Source organism: Phacochoerus africanus, chromosome 4, assembly GCF_016906955.1.
Source record: "Phacochoerus africanus isolate WHEZ1 chromosome 4, ROS_Pafr_v1, whole genome shotgun sequence".
In the NCBI taxonomy this organism is placed as follows: Eukaryota; Metazoa; Chordata; class Mammalia; order Artiodactyla; family Suidae; genus Phacochoerus; species Phacochoerus africanus.
The window spans coordinates 103,724,698-103,745,743 of NC_062547.1; the positions used below are offsets into that span (position 1 = coordinate 103,724,698).

Sequence of the window (21,046 nt, forward strand, 5' to 3'; positions counted from 1 at the left end):
TGGTCATATCATTTGTAAATGTTTTCTCCCATTCAGTAGATTGTTTTTTAATTTTGCAGATGGTTTTCTTTGCTGTGCAAAAGCTTTTGAGTTTAATTAGGTCTCATTTGTTTATTTTTACTTTTATTTCCTTTACTCTAGGAGACAAATCCAAAAAAAAAAAAATTACTGCGATTTATGTTGAAGAGTGCTCTGTCTATGTTTTCCTCTAGGAGTTTTATAGTATCTGGTCTTATGTTTAGGTCTTTAATCCACTTTGAGTTAATTTTTTTGTTATGTAGTATTAAAGAATGTTTTAATTTCATTCTTTTACATGTAGTTGTCCAGTTTTCACTGTACCACAATGGAGAAAAGACTGTATTTTCTCCATTATATATTTCTGCCTCCTTTGTCATAGGTTAATTGACCATTAGTGTGTGGGTTTATTTCTGGGCTCTCTCTTCTGTTTCATTGGTCTATGTGTCTGTTTTTGTGCCAATACCATACTGTTTTGATGACTGCAACTTTGTAGTATAATCCAGAGTCAGAGAACCTGTTTTTTCTAGCTCTGTTCTTTCTCAAGATCATTTTAGCTAGGTGGGATTTTTTTGTGTTTCTATACAAATTTTTTAATTATTTGTACAATTTTTAAAAATTTTTTGTTCTAGTCTTTGAAAAATACCATTGGTATTTTGATTGATATTGCATTGAGTCTGTAGTATGCCTTGAGTAGTATGGTCATTTTAACAGTATTGATTCTTCCAATCAGAGAACACTGTATATCTTTACATCTGTTTATGTTTCCTTGAGTTTCCTTCATATTAGACACTGATGAAAGAAACTGAAGGAAACACAAACAGATGTAAAGATAGATAGTGTTCTTTGATTAGATACTGGTGGCAGTTCTTTTAACATTGATAATGATGATGTGCATTGGTAAATATAGTGTAGCCCTAATAGTTGTATGTCTGACTCTGAATTATTAGTATATGCTTACTGCCCTATACACTCATTAGTTATAAACATATCTGAAGTGACTCTGCAAGAGGAAGAGAGACCTTGGTTACTTCAACAACATGATTTGCTAAAATTGAAAATTAATGGAGTTCTCGTCATGGTGCAGTGGTTAACGTATCCGACTAGGAACCATGAAGTTGTGGGTTTGGTCCCTGGCCTAGCTCAATGGGTTAAGGATCCGGTGTTGCCATGAGCTGTGGTGTAGGTTGCAGATGTGGCTCGGATCCCGTGTTGCTCTGGCTCTGGTGTAGGCTGGTGGCTACAGCTCCGATTCGACCCCTAGCCTGGGAACCTCCATATGCTGAGGGAGTGGCCCTAGAAAAGGCAAAAAGACAAGAAAAAAAAAAGAAAGAAAATTAATGTACTACCTATGGAGAGACTTATGAAAGCTCAGGTAATTTATTGTCCCAAGCAATGTGTCCATGAATTCATCTGGTACATTGAGCATTGGGAATAGTGGTGGGAATGCCACAGAAAATTTGGCATGTTTTTCAAAATATAAGCACTTAAATTTTTAACAACACTGAAGCAGGGAGTAACTGATAGACCTCACAGAATGGCTCATTGTAGAATTAGTTTACGTAGGAGCTTATTCCATTAATGCTTTTTCAAATCTCTTAAAATAATTTTTAAGACAATTTGAATATTGTCCATATTATGTATATGCTTAGAATGATTGTATTTTGAAGTTTAACTTATTTCTATAAACATGTTGTATTATTTTCCTTCCTTTTTGACTTTTTTTTTCTTTTTTGGGGGATAGGGAGCTTCTCTCTTGTTGATGCTGAAAACTTATCTTAGTGAAGATATATTTCAACATGCTGTTGTTCTTTACCTGCATAATCATAGCTATGCATCTGTTCACAGTGATGATCTGTGGGATACTTTTAATGAGGTAAGTGACCTGGATATTTTATTTAGCTCTTAAAGTAAGAGAGAAATTCTTCTATTTATATTTTTATCAAGTATGTAAATAAGCATAGTTATTTTAAGAGGGAGGGGAATGGAGCTTAATATATAAATATTTATGAGTAGAGCACACTATTGAAAGTCATGAAATGGAAGTGCTTGTCTTAATGGTTGAAAAAATTGTGTGAGGCCTTGTGTAAGCATCTTTAGCCTGTATCTTAATCTCCATTCCTACTTTGTAAGAAAGTTCTCCTTGCTGAATTAGTGTACATTACTTTATTTTCACTATTTGATTTTTTTTTTCAAAAATCTCTTTTCCTATTCTTACATTTTTGCAGTTTTTTCTCCTTCCGTTCGTGATGTTCTGCTCTATCCTCTGCCCTATGAATCCTCCTATCTCTTGTGGCCATGTTCCTCTGAAGTAGATGATGTAACACAAGCTGGCTGCCATGGCAGCATACTGCCCTTAGATCATTTTGCTGTTTGGATTTTGTTGTTTTGTTGTGCCTACAAATCCTAACAAGCAGTGTAATTAGTTACAAGTTCTGCTTTTTACCCAGCCTGCATCATGCACATATGCAGACTGCATAACCCTTATAAGTATTTGAATTTGTTACCCTGATCCAGATCAATGGTTCTTAATGTTTTGGAAGATCACAGACATGTTGGAAAATTTGATGAAAGTTCTGGACATATTCCCCAGAAAAACCACAGATATGCAAAATATCACACTCAGTTTCAAAGTTTTATGGATCCTGGATTAAGAACCTCTCCTCTGGATCTTTTCCATATGCTCTCTCTGCTTCCTTGCCTTATTGGAAACTTGGTGTCGTCTAGATGTTAACCCTTTTCCCAGGACATACACCTTTCCCAACTCTCTGAGTTCTTTTTTGAGAAGGATCAGTCCTTATTAAGTAAGAATTGCTTCCAAATCATTGCCTTTCCTCTTATCATGTGGTAGCATTTCATTTGAATGCCACGGTATTTACTTTATACTTATTGTATTATCTCCTGACATTTAGAATATATTTCTGCCTTCCTCACTGACTTCAACTTTTGCATCTTAGTGTTAACCTGTACCAGCCTAGTCCCTAACATTATCCTCAGGTTTTTCAGCATCCACATCAAATTATGCACTGGCATCTTCACTTCAGTCCTGTTTCCTGGCTTTGGGGCAAGCCTGTTTTCTTCCCAATGCCTTGTCCAGAAATAAATTGATCAGAGCCTTGAGAAATGTAAGGTTAACAACACAATGCATTTGGGAAGATTTGCTCTATCCTTTTCTGCTTTAAATAAGTAGGTGTATGTTGATTGGGGTAAGTCCTGCCAGAGGGGTGTAATATTATGAAACATCTTAAGTACTTGATGATTTGAGTCACTTGCCATTGAAATCCATAGGTAAGCTAGAAAGATAATTTGAATCATAAATTCAACTCACCTGCTTCAAAACTTGCTTCTTAATACTTGTTATCAGACATCTTAAGGAAAGTGAGCTTTCGAGGGTTGGCAAATCTCTGACACTGGATTTTAGATTTTGTAGCTAAACTCACGTATTCTTATGGAACAAGAGTTTGTGACCATGACAGACATTCTCCACTGTTCTCTAGACATACCTAAAGTCAGGGCAGCCAACCTGTTTGTATTTCACTCCTCTGCTGCTGCTCTCCCTGCTCCCAGACACTCCCATAGACTGACTTCCTTAAAAGATGAACCATAACTTTTGTGAAAGCAGAGGGGCTGGGGAAAAAAGAGAAATCTGGACCTCACTGATTCACAGGAGTGAGTAGCAGTGCTTCTGATTCTAGACTGCATATTGTTATTCAGACCTTCTAAATGGTAGTACTGTGACCTGAAGGAAAGCATATACCTTCTTAGGGATTTTAGTGAACATGCAGTTGGTTAATGTCATGGTGCTGCTTTTTCAGCACCGTGTCTCTCTCACTGTCTCGAGTTATCACTTAGCTCTGTTACAGGTTACTTTCCTTTTAGCAGTTACTCATTTACCTAGAGTAGAAATGTACATTCAACTCAGCATTTATGCTTCCTTTCTATATTATCATTAAATGTCGTCTTTAGAGAACATGGTAGGGAAAGAGGGAAAGATACTGTAAAATTTTGACTATTTACTTCTAAGGAAAAATAATTCATATTTTTTTCTATAGATCACAAACAAAACACTAGATGTAAAGAAAATGATGAAAACCTGGACCCTGCAGAAAGGATTTCCTTTAGTGACTGTTCAAAGAAAGGGAAAGGAACTTCTTGTACAACAAGAAAGATTCTCTTTAAATATGAAGCCTGAAATTCAGCCTTCAGATGCAAGGTGCGTGCCCTCTTTTCTTCCCTGCTATTTCTTTTGTAACCTCAGGTTAATGTATTTTTAAGTGTTTTGAAACCTAACAAGACTATCCCTTTCTGGGAAAAACTTGAAAGATGTCACCTTCCCTTCCCCACCTCAGAAAAACCCAACAGATTATGCGTAACTGCCTGAAATACTGTAAAGAGTAAAATTCTTTTAATGTTTTCTTTTAACAGCTATCTATGGCATATTCCACTATCCTATGTCACTGATGGAAGAAATTATTCAAAACATCGATCGGTATCATTACTGGACGAGAAATCAGGTTTGGCTCTAATTCACACTTTTCTGATAAAAAAAAAATTAGAAACAACATATTTTCTAAAAATCTGACCAAGCAGCAGAAAGGAGATGATACTTTCCAGTGTTCGCAGTCTCTGAGCTGGTTCTATGAGACACCTGTACAAGATATGACTAAAGTGACATTGGGTTGTATGTATCAGGCATAAAATTGGTCTTTCTTAGTCGTATGAAATAGGTATAAAAAAATGAACCAAATGTGCTAGCAGTCTTGGTAGAATATAGCAAATGCTGTGTTTTTGTATCCTAGAGAAATATTTTATGTTACACAGTAAAGTAGTAATACATTTAGAGCCATCTCTTGAAGTATACTCTGTTGTCTGCTCTCTAGGGGTGGGCTGGGCAACTGCATTTTCATAAGCACCCTAGATGCTTTTTAGCCATGATAAAGCTTGATTCATGACATAGATTTGTAGTAAATAATTATTACAGAATGTCCTATAAACAGAGTGTACATTTTTTGATAATGAGGAAATAGGGCAAGAAATTTTGATTGTGGGGAGATAATACAATGTAAAGATTGTATATGCTGGAGTTCCTGTCATGGCTCAGTGGAAACAAATCTGACTAGTAACCATGATGATGCAAGTTCGATCCCTGGCCTCTCTCAGTGGGTTAAGGATCTGGCATCGCCATGAGCCATGGTGTAGCTCACAGACGCAGCTTGGATCTGGTGTGGCTGTGGCTGTGATGTAGGCCAGTGGCTACAGCTCAGATTCAACCCCTAGCCTGGGAACCTCCATGTGTCGCAAGTGCAGCCCTTAAAAAAAAAAAGAAAAAAATTATTTATGCTGACCCACAAGGAGTCTATAAAAAGCAATTGAAATGCATTTTCTGACCACCCATTAAATACCACTGAATGCCACACCATGTATCCTCTTCATCTACATCCTGAAAACATATGAGGCTCTTGGATTCTGCAGTAACCATTAGTGATACTTTAGATTTAAAGGAAAGGAAAAATTTCTTGTTTGAATTTGGATCTGGTGCTCAGTCCTATATTTTTGAGAGGGGAGTGTAGCTTAGTGACAATCTGACTTTGGAGCCAGGTTACCTGGTTTTGTCATATGATTTTAGGTGAGTTATGTGACCTCTCTGAGCCTCATTCCCTGAGGTACAGAATGGAGAAAGTAATTACACTTACTTCATAATGTTATGATGAGAATTGAGTTCATTTGTTTGAAGCGCCTAGAATAACGCCTGGCACATGTTATGTGCTATGTAAGTTTTGATTATCATTATTAATCTTATTATTGAAAAAATAATTTTTAGGAGTTCCTGTCATGGCTCAGCAGAAACGAATCCGGCTAGGAACCATGAGGTTGCGGGTTCAATCCCTGGCCTCGCTTAGCAGATCAAGGAACTGGCATTGCCGTGAGCTATGGTGTAGGTTGCAGATGTAGCTCGGATCTAGCGTTGTTGTGGCTGTGGTGTAGGCTGGCACAGCTACAGCTCAAATTAGACCCCTAGCCTGGGAACCTCCATATGCCGCGGGTGTGGCCCTAAAAAGACAAAAAGACAAATAATAATAATAATTTTTAAATGTATCTACATTACATCAAATCAGAAGATGGAGAAAATACCTCAATACCCTATCACATCTACTCTCTTGATTATTTCTTTCTAATCATTTTTAAACATATTTTTATTTGGTTGATACTATTATATAAAAGTGATCTTTGTATCTTAACTTTTTTTTTAACTTAACATGTACAGTAGCTGACGTAGTCTTTCCTTACCCTTGGATGTTTGATTTATCATTTGTATCTATTAAAAAATGCCTCAATAAAATTTGGGGTCTTAAATGCTTTCTCATTATGTGAACTTTTTCATAGGAATGCTTTTCAAAAATGAAGATTGTGTTACCTTTTGTGATTTCATACATATTTCCAGGTTGCCCTTCTGTTGTGTGGTAACAGTTTATAAGGCCAGTTGAAATATATGAGTATATCACTTGCATTTCAATCTAACTAGAGTGGATTGTTAAAACAATTTCATTATTTAAAACACTATGGATAGTTGATGATGTCATCATATCTTTGATTAATATAGCATCACTGGAGGTGCAAGGAAATGCTGCCTTCTTTGATAAAAACAAAACTCCATATTTTAAGTGGGCCCTGGCTGGATAGTCTCTGATTTAAGAGAAAAAACAATCCCATCTCCTTAGTTGAAAGAGACCAGTAAGGAAATTTTGCAAACCTCCCAATAGTACAATAGTAGTTAAGGTTTTGGTGGTATTAGGACTAATTGGACAATAATAAATACGCTTTTATTAGCTTTTACTTTTTTTTTTTTGTCGTTTTAGGGCTGAAACGCAGCATATGGAAGTTCCCAGGCTAGGGTCAAATTAAAGTTGTAGCTAACTTTCTACACCACAGCCACAGCCACGTGGGATCCGAGCTGAGTCTGCGACCTACACCACAGGTCATAGCCAGATCCTTAACCCACTGATCGAGGCCAGGAATTGAATCCATGTCTCACGGATACTAGTCAGGTTCATGAACGCTGAGCCATGACAAGAACACCGTATTAGCCTTCTACTTTTTAGCTCGGTTTCTATGTCAGCTTCTTAAACTCTTTTTGAGATTCATATCCCAAAGTTAGGCTCCTTTTTTCCTGCTGTAGCCTTTTCTTTCTAAGCCCTTACCTGGCACACTGCACAGATATGCCATACTGCCTCTTGTCTCTGGGCCTTTGCATGTGCTCTTTTCTCTTTTGAAAGAACACTCCTGTCTCCAGATTCCCTGGTTTTATGCCTTCAGATCTCAGCTCACCCATCAAGCACTCCTCCCTCACCCCAAGACAGGTTAGATGCCCTACTTAGGTGTTTTAATAATATTCTAGACTCCTCTACTTTTAATATCCTGTAAGTACTGTTTTGTTTAACTCTATCCTCATGTGAGATGTATCCCCTATTGAAGGTGGAGATACTGGGTACGTGAATCACTTTTGCAACCTTGGCACCCAGCTGGCACAGAAACATTTATTGAATGAGTGAATTTTAGTGTATAATGAAGTGACTCAATTTTAGATCTCACTGTAAAAAGTTCTAGGAAAAGAGGATTCAAAGCTCGATGAAATAATATCTTTTGTTCCTCCTCATTTGAAAATATTCTTAGTAGAGGGGAATATATGAAATGTGCTATAATATGATTGGTTTAATCTAGAGCTGGCACTGAGCCAATGTTTGATGAAAGCAGTGTCTGCCACTTCCTCTTCCTTGTCTGTTACTTACCTTGCTGCTGCTGCAGTTCAATTCCTGGCAGTTCAGGTTTTGAAAGTCCACACCGACCATGTCTATCCTCAAAAACAGTGTTTGACCCTGAGGACAGTTGGGTCTTCTTGGTTCCTGATGCTCTCTTGAGAACCAGTCTTGGTTTAATTGAATTTTATTTTATTTTTTTCTTTTCTCAAAATAAATGTAGGACATTTATTTTATGCCATATGACTTTAGTACAGTGAGTTACCTTGATGGTTTGTTAAATCTGTGGTACATTTCCATGCATTCTAACCCCAGGGTTGCTGGGTTAGTCCATTAGTTCAGTCAAATGTAGAGGTTATATTTGGTCAGTATTTTTGTCACTTTCCCCCCATGACCATGGATATTGAATGATTAATAGTTTTTGTGCCTAAGAAGAGCTGAAAGGAACCAGTTTTTGAAACTACCTATTGAGGAAATTATACTAAAATAGCATCTCCCTTTCCCTTCTCTTCCTTTCTTTCCTCCTCCACTTTTCTCTCTCTTTCTCTTCCAACATTTTATTCAGATCTAAGCTCTTTCACTATAGGAAATTTTTAAATTAAATCTAATTTGGAACATTCATGTTTCTAAAAGGGTATCACTGTGCCAAAAATATTTCTCTGAAACTAAAGGACCTGTCATTGAAATGAAAGGCAATTGAAAAAAAGATGAAGGAGGAAGAGCATGTAGTTAGGATAGGATATTTATCATGTGCCATTCCCTGCTCTTGCCTTTTCCTGTTAATAAAATAAAGGGGAAGAAGGGGGCACTGGAGAAAGGAATGCTTTTGAACAGGAGGGGATGCAGTTCAACTGCATGTATCATGCTAGCCTCTGGAGCAAGCTACACAGGAAATTTTGCAGATTTGTAGTAAAAACCTATTTTTTTTGTTCCTGCGCTTTAATGGTTCTTTATAAAACAGTAGTTGATTTTCATAACTCACTGACAAATGTTTTTTTGAAATCACTATTAGATTACCTCATCTGGGCTTTTGCCATTTAACGTTGGAGTTGTCCAATCTTTTTAACCACTCAATGGACTGTGAAAATTGAACTGTTAATCTGTTAATGATTATAATAAATTAAAAACATCTGAGGGGAGCCTCATCTACATCTAAGCTGCAGGATGTCGTTACCTCCCTTGTGTACAAAGCTATTATTTTTTGTTACCTGTGGTTTTAAGGTCCTCCATTCTAGATCATTGAGAAGACCTGAAAGAGACTAATCTGTTGATTCTTTAAATGATAACTCTGCTCTCCATGCTGTTGGCTGCACTGCTTTATATTCTGTCATCAAAATGACAGCGGTAATTTCAAGTACATTCCCAGCTGTGTTCCTCCTCTCTACCATCTGGACTTGGCTGGGTTTACAACATGGCAAGCAGCTTATCAGCCAAGATGCTCTAAATTTCAATATTTTCCTCTCTCCATCCAATGGGGAAATTGCCACACTTATCATTCCTTGCCTACTCTTTTTGGGAAAAGGAGATTTGGAGTGCTTTAGCTCTTCTTCCCCTGGTCCTTTCTTAATCAAAGCTCTGTAGGAAATTGTGTTTGGTGACTTGGAGAGTGTTGATATTTTTGCATGAGCTAATGGTACTTAATTTCATCAGTCATGGGTTTGTTAAAAATGTCTCCAACTTGGAGCAGCTACTCTTGCCATCACAAATATTCCTTAGAACTGCACTCTGCTCTATAAAAGGAATAAATCCTATTAATGTAATTAATCTTTCCTATTAATACACCCTACAATGCTCTTTCTGGTTGAGTTTAGATTATTTTTCTTATTTCTTCTCTTATAATTTAAAAATTAGTATTCTATACTTTAAAATGGGGAGGAAAACTTACATCATAAACATCTACCAACTTTATTTAGATTTGTTTGAAACCATTTACCATGACATAATTATTTTGTTCATTCATTTACTAATTTACCAAGTATTTTTCGAGTATCTGCTGGGAACATTGTTCTAGGTGCTGAGGCATTAGCAGTGAAGAAAGTAAGAGCTCATGGGGCTTATAGTCTAATAAATAGTAAGCCTTAAGATGCTTAGAATCATATCCTTAACCTTTATTTTAAATTTTTGTTGCCACCTTTAAAGGACATTTCTTGATATAGTAATTTTAAAGATTTTTTAAATTCATATATATATATGAATATATATATTATAGTCAGCTTTTGTAGCAATATCTTTGCTACACCTGCAGCACACATAAGATCCCCAGCCAAGGATCCAACCCGCACCATAGCAGTAACCAGAGCCATAGCAGTGACAACACCAGATCCTCAACCCGATGAACCACCAGGGAACTCCCTGTAGCAATATTTTTTATAGTCACATATTTGTTAGCCTTTCATTAATTTTACATTAGTTGAAATCATTCCGTATAAACTTCATTAATCCTTTCAGCATTGATATATGTAATAGTGGGAGCCCTAAAAGCACATTATCAGTTTTCTGTTATTTTAACTCAATGAGTTCTTATTTGTGTTTAATGAGACCTTAATCATTCCCTGGTGTTTATTTTGCTAGCTTTGAATTATGTGACTTTTTAAAATGATTTTGTTCTTCCTTTGCTAACCTAACCAATGACAAAGGCTGAGATGGAACCCATTTTATGTGGTTGTCTCACTTCTTCCTCAACTGCTTCACCCTGCACACTCTTCTCTGCCTCCCTGCTTTTCTCCTCTTGCCATGATGAACTTGGGAGCCAGTTCAGTGCATGGACACCATGTGTACTTTCTTTCTGGACCTTGAATACTTAGGGTCCCTCTTTTCCTGGCTAACAACACCTAGATAGCTTAGGGTCTCAATTTCGATGTCATTTCTTCCAAGAAACCTCTCCTAACCTCTTCTAGGGTGTGAAGCATTTCTCCTCTGTGCATCCACATATTTTCCTTTACCAGCAACAACCTTTTTATGATACTCTGCTCAGCTGGTTACGTTGGATTGTAAGACCTATGAGAGAAGGCGTGTGTCTACTTTGTTCACTGTTAAATAAATAGTTGTTAAATGATTTGAGAGGTGACCTTTGTTAACATGAAATAACTGCCCTGGGAGGCAGACATTTAGCTTTTTAGTAGAATATTAAGTATAAAAATGATACCATAGAACTTTAAAACAAACAAAACATCCATGTAATATTTTTCCTGCCCTATTAGCTTCCCTCTCTCACTTTTTGGTCTGTATCTAGATGTCATCAATCTCACAGAAGAAGTGCAGTGGGTCAAGGTCAATATAGACATGACCGGCTATTATATAGTACACTATGCAGACGCCGACTGGGAAGCACTGATCAAACAGTTGAAAATAAATCCTTATGTCCTGAGTGACAAAGACCGAGCCAGCCTCATCAACAACATCTTTGAACTTGCAGGGTAGGTATACTTGGCTTGGATCTTAGTCTTGTTTTCAAACAAGTGTTCTTAAGGAAGAGAGCGTTTTAGAAAAACAGTTCGAAAGAACTAGCATGTAGTGGCAGTTAGGTCTAATTCATCTTGGAGGCCTGGGAAGGTAAAAGACATATTCCTTGCCTTCACGGTCTTTAGTGTCTATATGGAAACATCAGCTACATAGTGAATAGTTACTTAACAAGATTAATATTTCTCAAGGAATATTCAAATGTGTTCCTTCTGACTGCTCTTGACCTTCTTATTTTGGTTCTTTTTTTTAATGAAATGATGTTTTATTATCTCAGATATCATTGTTATAATTTCTATAAAATGGTTGTTGTGGTGGTGGGTTTTTTGTGTGTATGTTTTTGTGGTTGTTGTTGCTGCACCTGCAGCATGTGGAAGTTCCCAGGCCAGGGATCAAACTCACACCACAGCAGTGACCTGAGCCAGTACAGTGAAAACATCAGATCCTTCACAGTCTGCTCTACAAGAGAACACCTAAATCAGTTAATTTTTTAAATGTGCTCACCATAAATTCCCTTAACAAGTGTGACAAACTCCCATACAAATAGCAAATAAATTTCTTTCTGATTCATATCCTCTTTGTGATCTCATCTGGTAAATGTAAATAATTACTAAATAAAATAAAATTAGCACTCTTCATCTTTTCTAACCTAAGATGTATAACTTTTCCTGAGTCAGCAGCAGTGTACAGGTGATTTACAGAAGACACATGCTGAGCTGTTGTTTATCTTTCTCCTGAAATGTATCTTTAACCTTGAGTCACACACATGAACTTAATCAAAGGTAATAATATTTAGTCTAATTTTACAGGATGCTGCTCAGAGCTTAAATTTTAGGATTTCAGGACCCTTCAGCTAGCGGTAGAGTGTCTTTCTTAGCATGCATACAGTTCATCTGTCTCAGCATATTTACTTGTCTCTTCTTTTATCCTTTAGCATAGGCAAGGTGCCTCTCCAGAGAGCTTTTGATTTGATTGATTATCTTAGAAATGAGACTTATACTGCACCCATCACTGAAGCCCTTTTCCAGACAGAACTCATCTATAACCTCCTTGAAAAAGTGGGATACATGGATGTGGCCTCAAGACTGGTGGTAAGTCCACCTTTTTGCCAGGTTGCCTTTGTTGCTTGCCTTTAGTTGTTACTCATGTTCCATTCAGCAGTCATGTACTGGAAAAGCAACCAGCTAACTTCCATTTTCATCACTTTTCTAGTTATGATATCTTTACTTTGAACTAAAATGTTATTCTTTTCATGAGGAGTTGATAAAAGGTTAGCATGGTGTGGTCTTGTTTGAATATCAAATACAGACTTCTGACACTTGCTGTCAAAATGGGCTCACATGAGAAGAAAATTTCTCTATTCAGATCTTGGTTTATATTTATATAATAAATGCTTGAAATGGGCCCTTGTGCAGAGTTGTGCTCCCCATTCATTTCCAGTGGTCATTATAAAATTGCAGTCCTGTTTGTATGGAGAATATTGTGTTTTAGGAGTCCTCTCTGATAACTGACTTAGGGGTGATGCTGCTAGCCAATAGCAGTTTCTCTGCAAAGCATTAAAGGACCCTTGGTATTGGAGACTGTTTTACCTTTTTTAAAAAAACCAATTGCCTGATCTTAGCAGTTGTTATTTTAGAGTCTTTTGGTATTTAATTGTTGACTGTGTCTTCAAAAGCTTGGGAAGGAGTGATGGATTCTTTGTCTTATCTAACTCTCTGGATCACATTCTGACAGCAAGATTTGCTTTATAAACTAGGCAGTTTTTCCAAGGACCATGCAAAAAACAGCTTTCAGGAAAAAGAAGAGAGTGTGGGGCTAGGAATCCGAATAAGTCTTTTAGGATTTTGGTGTCTTCACTGATAAAAGGAAGAGGTTGGATGGCATCCTTTCTCTTTAACACCCTCTTTTCTGCGGCTCTCACTGTCCTGTGGTGCCATCCCCTGTGATGCCGTCCCTTGTCGCATGCCTGATCTCAGTGACGGGAGGGAGTGCAGGGCAGGGGGCCATATGGAGCTTGAAAAGCATCTCCCTCACAAGTTTCTGATCGGACCCCCAACGCTACCCATAGGTGAGATGCTTTTGTAGATGATTTCTGAGCTATCTTCTAATTACCGAAAAGTTTATCATTCTTCTCTTTCATAAGGCTTTCAATTACCAGCCTTAATAAAAACCAGCACCTGGAATGTGACCCAGCCCACCATGACACTCAAGAAATGCTGAATGAATAAAGGAGTGAAACATACCAGAAACAAGCACATTTCAGTGCTTATTATATGTGCACACCCTGCTTAGTGTTCAATGTAGATTACCGCTTTTATGCCTCACACAATGCCAAGTAGGCACTTCTACCCCCATTGTAGATGAGGAGACTAAATAATCATAAAGTCACTTACCTAGTAAATTATAAAGCTGAAATTCAAACGCAGATGCGTTCCACTCCAAAGTCTGCTCTATGTGTTACGTGGGTGTATTTTAAATTAGGGTTCTAGCAATGTCACCTTTCAAACGATACCCTTTTGTTGGAAAAACTGAAACTGTTTCTTGCCGTCATTTTTTTTTTCCTTTTTTAAAGTGACCTTTTAAAGTAAAACTAGTAGGAAGTCTTAATAAATTTCATGATGGCAGAAGCCACTCTTCTGCCAGCCTCTTGCCATGAACTCTGTTGCGGGTCTAGTGTCAGGAAGCACGTGGTACCTACCCCAAGCTCCCCCCCTGGGCTGAGAACACAGATGTGGAACTCATTTCAAAAAGCTAGATCTTTTGAGTGTTCTCCTACCGCGACACCCAACTAACTCTGCATCTTCATCCCAAATGGTGATTTCCAGTCTGCTGGGTAGGTATGTGTTTATTCAGAGCATAGTTTATGGTAGGGTCCGAGGGACTGGTGGTTAGAGGGCAAGGGCAGGAGGCTTAGTCCGTGTTCATAAGGCCATAGGCCCTTTGACTGTCTTCATGCACTTCATTGTTAGTTAAAAGTCATATTAGTTTTAATTCAAGAGGGAGAAACTGCCTCTTTAAAATTCTTACTCTAATCTCAGGGCATTCTGGTAGTGTGAAAATCTCAAAATAGGAAATATGATACACTATAGTTGAGGTTGGAATGGCAGACCTTTCTGAGTCCTTAGATCCAATCTTCAGATAGTATTTGTGTCTAATTAATTTTAAAGTCTGTGTCACCAGAGCACTATGTACATTTTTTGGTCATTTTGTTACTTAGGCTGCACATGCCCACATAACACATACTACCTATATATACATTTTATGATGTCTCTTGTGGTGTTGTGATAGGTAGTCTGGAGGCACATTTGAATTAGGTCAGATTGTTCACTTCGGATGCTAAAACCTGATCTCAGTCATAATCCTTTTTCATCACATATAAGTCTGTCATTCTTTTACATATGAGGGATTGGCGGGATAAACCTTTTGCAATAAAAGCTGACACTTGAGTTTTAAGATGCTCAGTTGACCCAAGAAAGAACTCCTTGAGTACATCAGTGTAAAATTAAAGCAGTAAATCAAAATGTAATACGTAAGTGCCAGCATCTTGCCTTGTCTATTTTATTTTTAAAATCATTTTGTTATTGTTGTTGTATTTTATTGCATATCCAGTGTACATAGCTTGTATAATTCATCAATTTATTCCCTTTCCCAGCCATCTTTGTGAAATCAGAGGAGTGAATGCTATTGTTTAATAAATTTAAATTGCAAAAAATTAATGTAGAACCATGAGAAAACAGGTTTAATTTTATTTCTAAATAGGAAAGATAATTTGAAACACTTGCTGTGATTTACATATTAAAAATATAACCTGGATTACTTATAATAATGATATTTTGTAATCCAAGTTTTCTAAAAACAGAATTATTCTTTTTAAATAAAATATTTTACTCTTTTATGTTATCATTTGAAACATGTTTAAAATCAACTATTCGGGGGGGGCGAGGGTCATGCTATGGTGCAGTAGGTTAATGATCCAGCTTGTCTCTCTCAGGGCACTGGTTCCACCCCAGCCTGTTGCTGCTGGTGTTGCCACAGCTGAGGTATAGGTCACAGCTCTGGCTCAGATTTGATCCCTGGCCCGAGAACTTCCATATGCCTTGGGTGCAGCCAAAAAAAGAAAAAAATAATAATTTTTTTGAAATAAATAAAATCAACCATTTGGAGACTTTCTCTTGACTCTTTGATACAGGGAATAACTATAAAGTCACACTCTGTAGTGCTAATGGAATATGTGCTCAGGAATTAGCGTTAGCATCTTTGTCAGGTTTCCTCCCTTGCTTCCAGTACTCACAAGTGCGATCCCCCTCCAGGCCTCAGCCCCCACTGGCTTTTTTGCTTTTTGTCTTTTTAGGGCTGCACCCACGGCATATGGAGGTTCCCAGGCTAAGGGTCTAATTGGAGCTCTAGTTAGCTACTGGCCTACACCAGAGCTCATGACAACTCCAGATCCTTAACCCACTGAGCAAGGCCAGGGATCAAACCTGCATCCTCATGGATGCTAGTCAGATTCATTTCCACTTGAGCTGCGGTGGGAGCTGCCCCACTGGCTTCTTATTTTTGAGTAAACACTCAAGGATCTTTGCCGTTTTTCTCCATTGAGTTTTTTAATGGTACTGCAAGTATCAGACTTCTTTTTTTTCTCTCATGCTTCCATTATCTCTGTTTGACATTTATGAGTAGCTTTCAAATTTGTTTTATTCATCAGTCATTTGGGCTGGTTTGCTCTCATGATGCCATTGAGAAGGTCAGGCCAGTGAAAGTCAGCATGCGCCAGTGCAGTGGTGTGTATCCGGCAGGATCTCCTGATTGCTTTTGCATTCCTTGCCCTGTCGGCTTGGCAGGTATTTTTGATTTCACATCCTCCTGATGACTCACAGGCTTTGTCATTCACACGTTCTGCAAGGTGTCTGTTCTGTATTTCATTGCTTTTGAAGCAAACAAACAAAAGGGAGTTGACATTTTACCACAAACCTTGAGTCCTTCTTGCATGGATTCTTTTTTCCATTCTCATAGTCAGCTCCACAAGGGACTTATTCAGAGAAGGTCTGAGAAAATGGCCTGAGCGGTTTAAAACTCTCTCTGACCCAGATTCATTTTAAGTAAACAGTGGCCCTCTAGAAGAGTATTATGCTCTGTGAAGAACTTGCACTAATTTGGGGTTTAAAGGTTTTGTGGTATGTGGTCATCCATGGTACTTGAGATGAGGCATAATGGTAACAGTGGTGATAAGAAGGGCCCATGGCTAGAGTTCCCATTGTGGCTCAGCTGAAATGAACCTGACTAGCATCCATGAGGACTCAGCTTCGATCCCTGGCCTCACTCAGTGGGTTAAGGATCCAGCATTGCTGTGGCTGTGGCATAGGCCAGCAGCTACAGCTCCAATTTGACCCCTAGCCTGGGAACCTCCACATGCCGTGGGTGTGGCACCCCCCAAAAAAAGAAGAGCCCATGGGAAGAAACCCCCCTGTGCTGAGAACCCCAAGGGTGGGGTATGACTATAAATTGTCTTCATTTTGAATCTCCTTATTTGTAGTCATAAAAGCTTTCTGAAAAATACCTTTAAGCATTTTTTACATTAGAATTTTTCCTTTCAGTGATATTCATAAATACATATTTCCTATGATAATATTTGAACTCCCCTGTGCCCTCACTCCTCCCCGCGGACTACAGCTTGCTATGTGGAAATAGTTCCATGTACTATGAACAGCTTGCACCCTTTTGTTTTGTGAAGAGATGAAAAAGGAATAAGAGATTTGTTGGTTTCTTAATTCTACAAGTATACATATAAGAATGACATCTGAGTCAAAGTAATTATAACAATTATTCTAATAGTAGAAGTTATTATTGAATAATGGTTAATTTTCTTAAGTGTGCTGTTACAGTTACTTAGGAGAATGTTCTTTTTGGAGGGAATTGCATGCTGAAGTTTTTATAAATGAAATATGATTACCTGTAACTTACTTTCATGGGGTTGAGCGAAAACCAGAAAATAAATATATGTATATGTGTGTTATACACACAGAAACAAAGCAAATGTATGAGTGTTAAACCAGGGAATCTAGCATATGAGTATTCATGTTAGTATTCCTGTAGCTTTTCTGTAGGTTTGAAAATTTTTTAAATAAAAGGTTAGGCAAGGAGAACAAAAAATATATATATAAATAACTTATTCTTCCCTGCAGGCCTCATTTGCTTGCTAATTTGATGGATATTAATTTGTTATAGCATCAAACTAGGTGATATTTTAAAGTATTCCTTTATATTGAATTCAGAAAAACTTAAACAGCTACCTCTCAGGAAAGAAGTATATTTTTCTCTCATTGCTTAATGGATTTACAGATTCTAAAGTCACAAGGTCAGGAAGTTCCAGCTTCCTTCCAGAAGTGGTTATAGGTGATCCTTTTTCGTAGAAAAATAACTTCTAGCTGAGTACACACCAAAGAAAAGTTCCCTACTGCACAGAAGTCATTAATTCTCTCTGTCTTTTGTGATTAAGTCCCTCTTGGCTACAGCAGCCTTATTTATAGCCTTTGTTATTGAATGGCTTCATCCCAGCTGTATGTGGGCCTCCCATGTCAGTTGGTATTTAGTGAGTAATATCTATGCCCCCCCCACATACACCTTTTTTTTCTTTTTGGGTAAATGTTGGAAAAAAGAGATCTAGTTGTCCCAATTTTTCTGGTTGTCCTAATTACTACTACTCTCTCATAATCCATCTTGTCTTTCTAGACCAAGGTATATAAGTTGCTTCAAAGCCAAATCCAACAGCAGACTTGGACTGATGAGGGCACCCCATCTGCTCGAGAGCTTCGGTCGGTCTTGCTGGACTTTGCTTGCACCCATGACCTGGAGAACTGCAGCACTGCTGCCCTGAAGCTGTTTAATGATTGGATGGCATCCAATGGGACTCAGAGGTGAGGTGTCCTTCTGCTCCCATGACTGCTCCTCCTCCTCTGTACCTGACACCACACCCTGAGGCCAGGAACTTTATATCCTGGGTCACAGATGTTAAAACATAAAGTTTAGTATCTTAATTTTCAAGTGTACACCTCAGTAGCGTAAGTATATTCACATTGTTGTGCAACAAATCTCCAGAACTCTTTGATCTCACAAAACTGAAACTCTTTACCCAAACAACAGCTACCCATTTTCCCCTCACCCCAGCTCCAGCCAGACACATTCTACTTTCTGTTTCAGGAGTTTTACTCCTCTCAATACCTCATTGAAATCATACATTGTTTGTTTGTGATTGGCTTATTTCCATTAACATAATGTCCTCAAGATTCATCCATGCTGGAGCTCCCGTTGTGGCACAGTGGTTAATGAATCTGACTAGGAACCATGAGGTTGCAGGTTCAATCCCTGGCCTTGCTCAGTGGGTTAAGGATCCGGTGTTGTGTGAGCTGTGGTGTGGGTCACAGATGTGGCTCAGATCCCACGTTGCTGTGGCTCTGGTGTGGGCTGGCAGCTGCAGCTCCGATTAGACCCCTAACCTGGGAACCTCCATTTGCCGTAGGAGCGGCCCTAGAAGAGGCAAAAATAAATAAATAAATAAATAAAATAAAATTCATCCATGCTGTAGCATATGTCAGAATTTCCTTTCTTTTGAAGGCTGACTAACCCACTGTAGGTATATACCACATTTTGTTAACCCCTTCATCCACTGATAGACATTTGGGTTGCTTTCACCTTGAGGCTTTCATGAATAATGCTGCTCTGAACTTAGGTGTACAGATACCTCTTTGAGACCCTGCATCACATCTTTCTGATATATTTCTATAAGTGGGGTTGCTGGGTCCTATAGTGGTTCTGTTTTTAATTTTATTAGAATCCCCATACTCTTTCCCATGGGGGCTGCAGTATTTTACATTCCTACCAACAGTGCACAAGGGTTTCTCTGCATCCTTGCCAAGACTTATCCTCTGGGTTTTGCTAGCAGCCATCTTAGTGGGTGAGAGGTATCAAACAGGTCTCTTGTAATTTAGGCATACAACATAGCAGGTGCAGTTAGTAGAAATCTTTTTGCTGATGATTGGTTCACTCCAGGTTCCTTACTGGACATTATGGAAAAATATTCAAGCATCAGGTGGAGAGTTGGGGTGGGGTATTTAGATAACCCGTGCAGGTGCTCTCCAGCTCTGAGATCTTAATAAAGGTAGAAAACTGAGTTCCTTCTCCTTAGCTCACCCCTCCTTCTACATTTGCTGCTGTATTTCTACCATGGAAGTGAACTTACCACACCATATCATGATGTATACATTTACTGTTCCATACTGGTAATAGCCTATGAATTCACAGAGGGCAGAGACCATGTCTCATTTTTCTCCCTCACAGTGTCCAGCCTCTTGCCTGCGTGGGTCTTTGTGGGTTCACAGTGAATAATTATTGTTTTAACTGGATTGGTGTTCTTTTAGTCACACCACTAGGAAAGTAGCAGCCACTGAATTAATCATTTTCTTGAGTATTGTGTAGTCAGGAGTCTTCTTGTCATTACCTGCTCTGTCCCCCAAAACACTGCCACCAGTCAATTCCTTGCCTTTGTATCCAGGGTTTTTTCTTGTTCTTCTCATATTTGACCACCTCTCTTATAGCCTACCTACTGATGTCATGACGACTGTGTTCAAGGTTGGAGCAAAAACGGACAAAGGCTGGTCGTTCCTCTTAAGCAAATATGTCTCTGGAGGCTCTGAAGCAGAGAAGAATAAAATACTTGAAGCTCTTGCCAGCTCAGAGGATGTATGGAAACTTTACTGGTATGAAACCAACAAAGGAGTGACCTGTAGAAACCAGAAGCATAAAACATTGTGCTTTTCGTGTGGGGAAGCCCCCTTTTCCTCCCTGTGCTCACAGGCCACACCTGGCTTCGACGGTGTGGTGAGGGGCCCGCACGTGCAGGGCTTCACTTCAGGACCTGTACCCATAGGCAGATAGTGCTTTTCCCAGCAGGGATTGGAGATGCTGAGGGTCACAGCGCTGCTTTCTGCTTAAAACGTTTTTATCCCCTTGGCACGTTATCTTTCATTCCACAGTTAGGGCTTCATTCTTTTTGGTCAAGGCATTGTTCTGTCCTGGCTGTCATTTTGGAAATGCAGCCACTTGAGAAAAAGACCGTGTGTAGAAGCTTATACACGGCCTTAATGTGAATTTGGCAGACTTTTCCTTTTTCATGCTCAGCTGAAGAAGACCCAGACATGGGGGCAAGGACATTGAGTAGCGCCCCCTGACAGGAAGAACAAGCAGGGGCAGGGGAGAGGAGCTCTAAGTAGCCAAGAGAAATGTGCAGTATCTTGGAAGTCAGTACCAGGAAGAGGGGTGGAGGGAGGTGTTTGGGTCTTGTTACTTCTCTTGTATAATTTTGCTCAGATAAATCACAAGAGTGTCCCAGAAATATTTTCACTTTCCCATACCCACTCTCCAAAGGATACATTGTAAATAGTCATTTTCTTTAAAGTAGTAGCCAGCCTCTGATCCAAGCATATAGAGTAAAGGTTTTGTTTTAAAATTAGTAATAATTTTGTTAAGCTAGTTATACACTGATCAGGTGCCACCGTAAAGTATTTAAGCAATACCTAAGAAGATGGAATAAAACATGAAAGTATCCCTCGTTTGATCCTTCACTTCTGCTCTCATCCACTTCTCTCTTAACAGTGTCAGTCACGTTCTGTGTATTTACGGGTTTATACTATACCCAGTGTTCTGTGATGTTCTTTTCAGTGAGTGGTCATTCTTTGAGATTTGCCATATCAGTTCATAAAGCCTACTTCTTTTTTTAGTAGCTGCATAATATTCCATAACATGGCTCTATCATAGCTTATTTA

At 38.5% G+C, this 21,046-nt stretch overlaps 1 protein-coding gene across 1 annotated transcript in view; it reads left to right on the forward strand.

The window, feature by feature from the left end:
• The window catches only part of LNPEP (leucyl and cystinyl aminopeptidase), a 97,368-nt gene that overhangs the window by 69,577 nt on the left and 6,745 nt on the right, over nt 1–21,046 (forward strand). Inside the window, exons 9-15 of the mRNA XM_047778350.1 lie at nt 1,760–1,891; nt 4,068–4,228; nt 4,441–4,529; nt 11,002–11,185; nt 12,163–12,319; nt 17,958–18,142; nt 19,820–19,981. Coding sequence (XP_047634306.1) covers nt 1,760–1,891; nt 4,068–4,228; nt 4,441–4,529; nt 11,002–11,185; nt 12,163–12,319; nt 17,958–18,142; nt 19,820–19,981 — 1,070 coding nt within the window. The remainder of the gene's footprint in view (nt 1–1,759; nt 1,892–4,067; nt 4,229–4,440; nt 4,530–11,001; nt 11,186–12,162; nt 12,320–17,957; nt 18,143–19,819; nt 19,982–21,046) is intronic.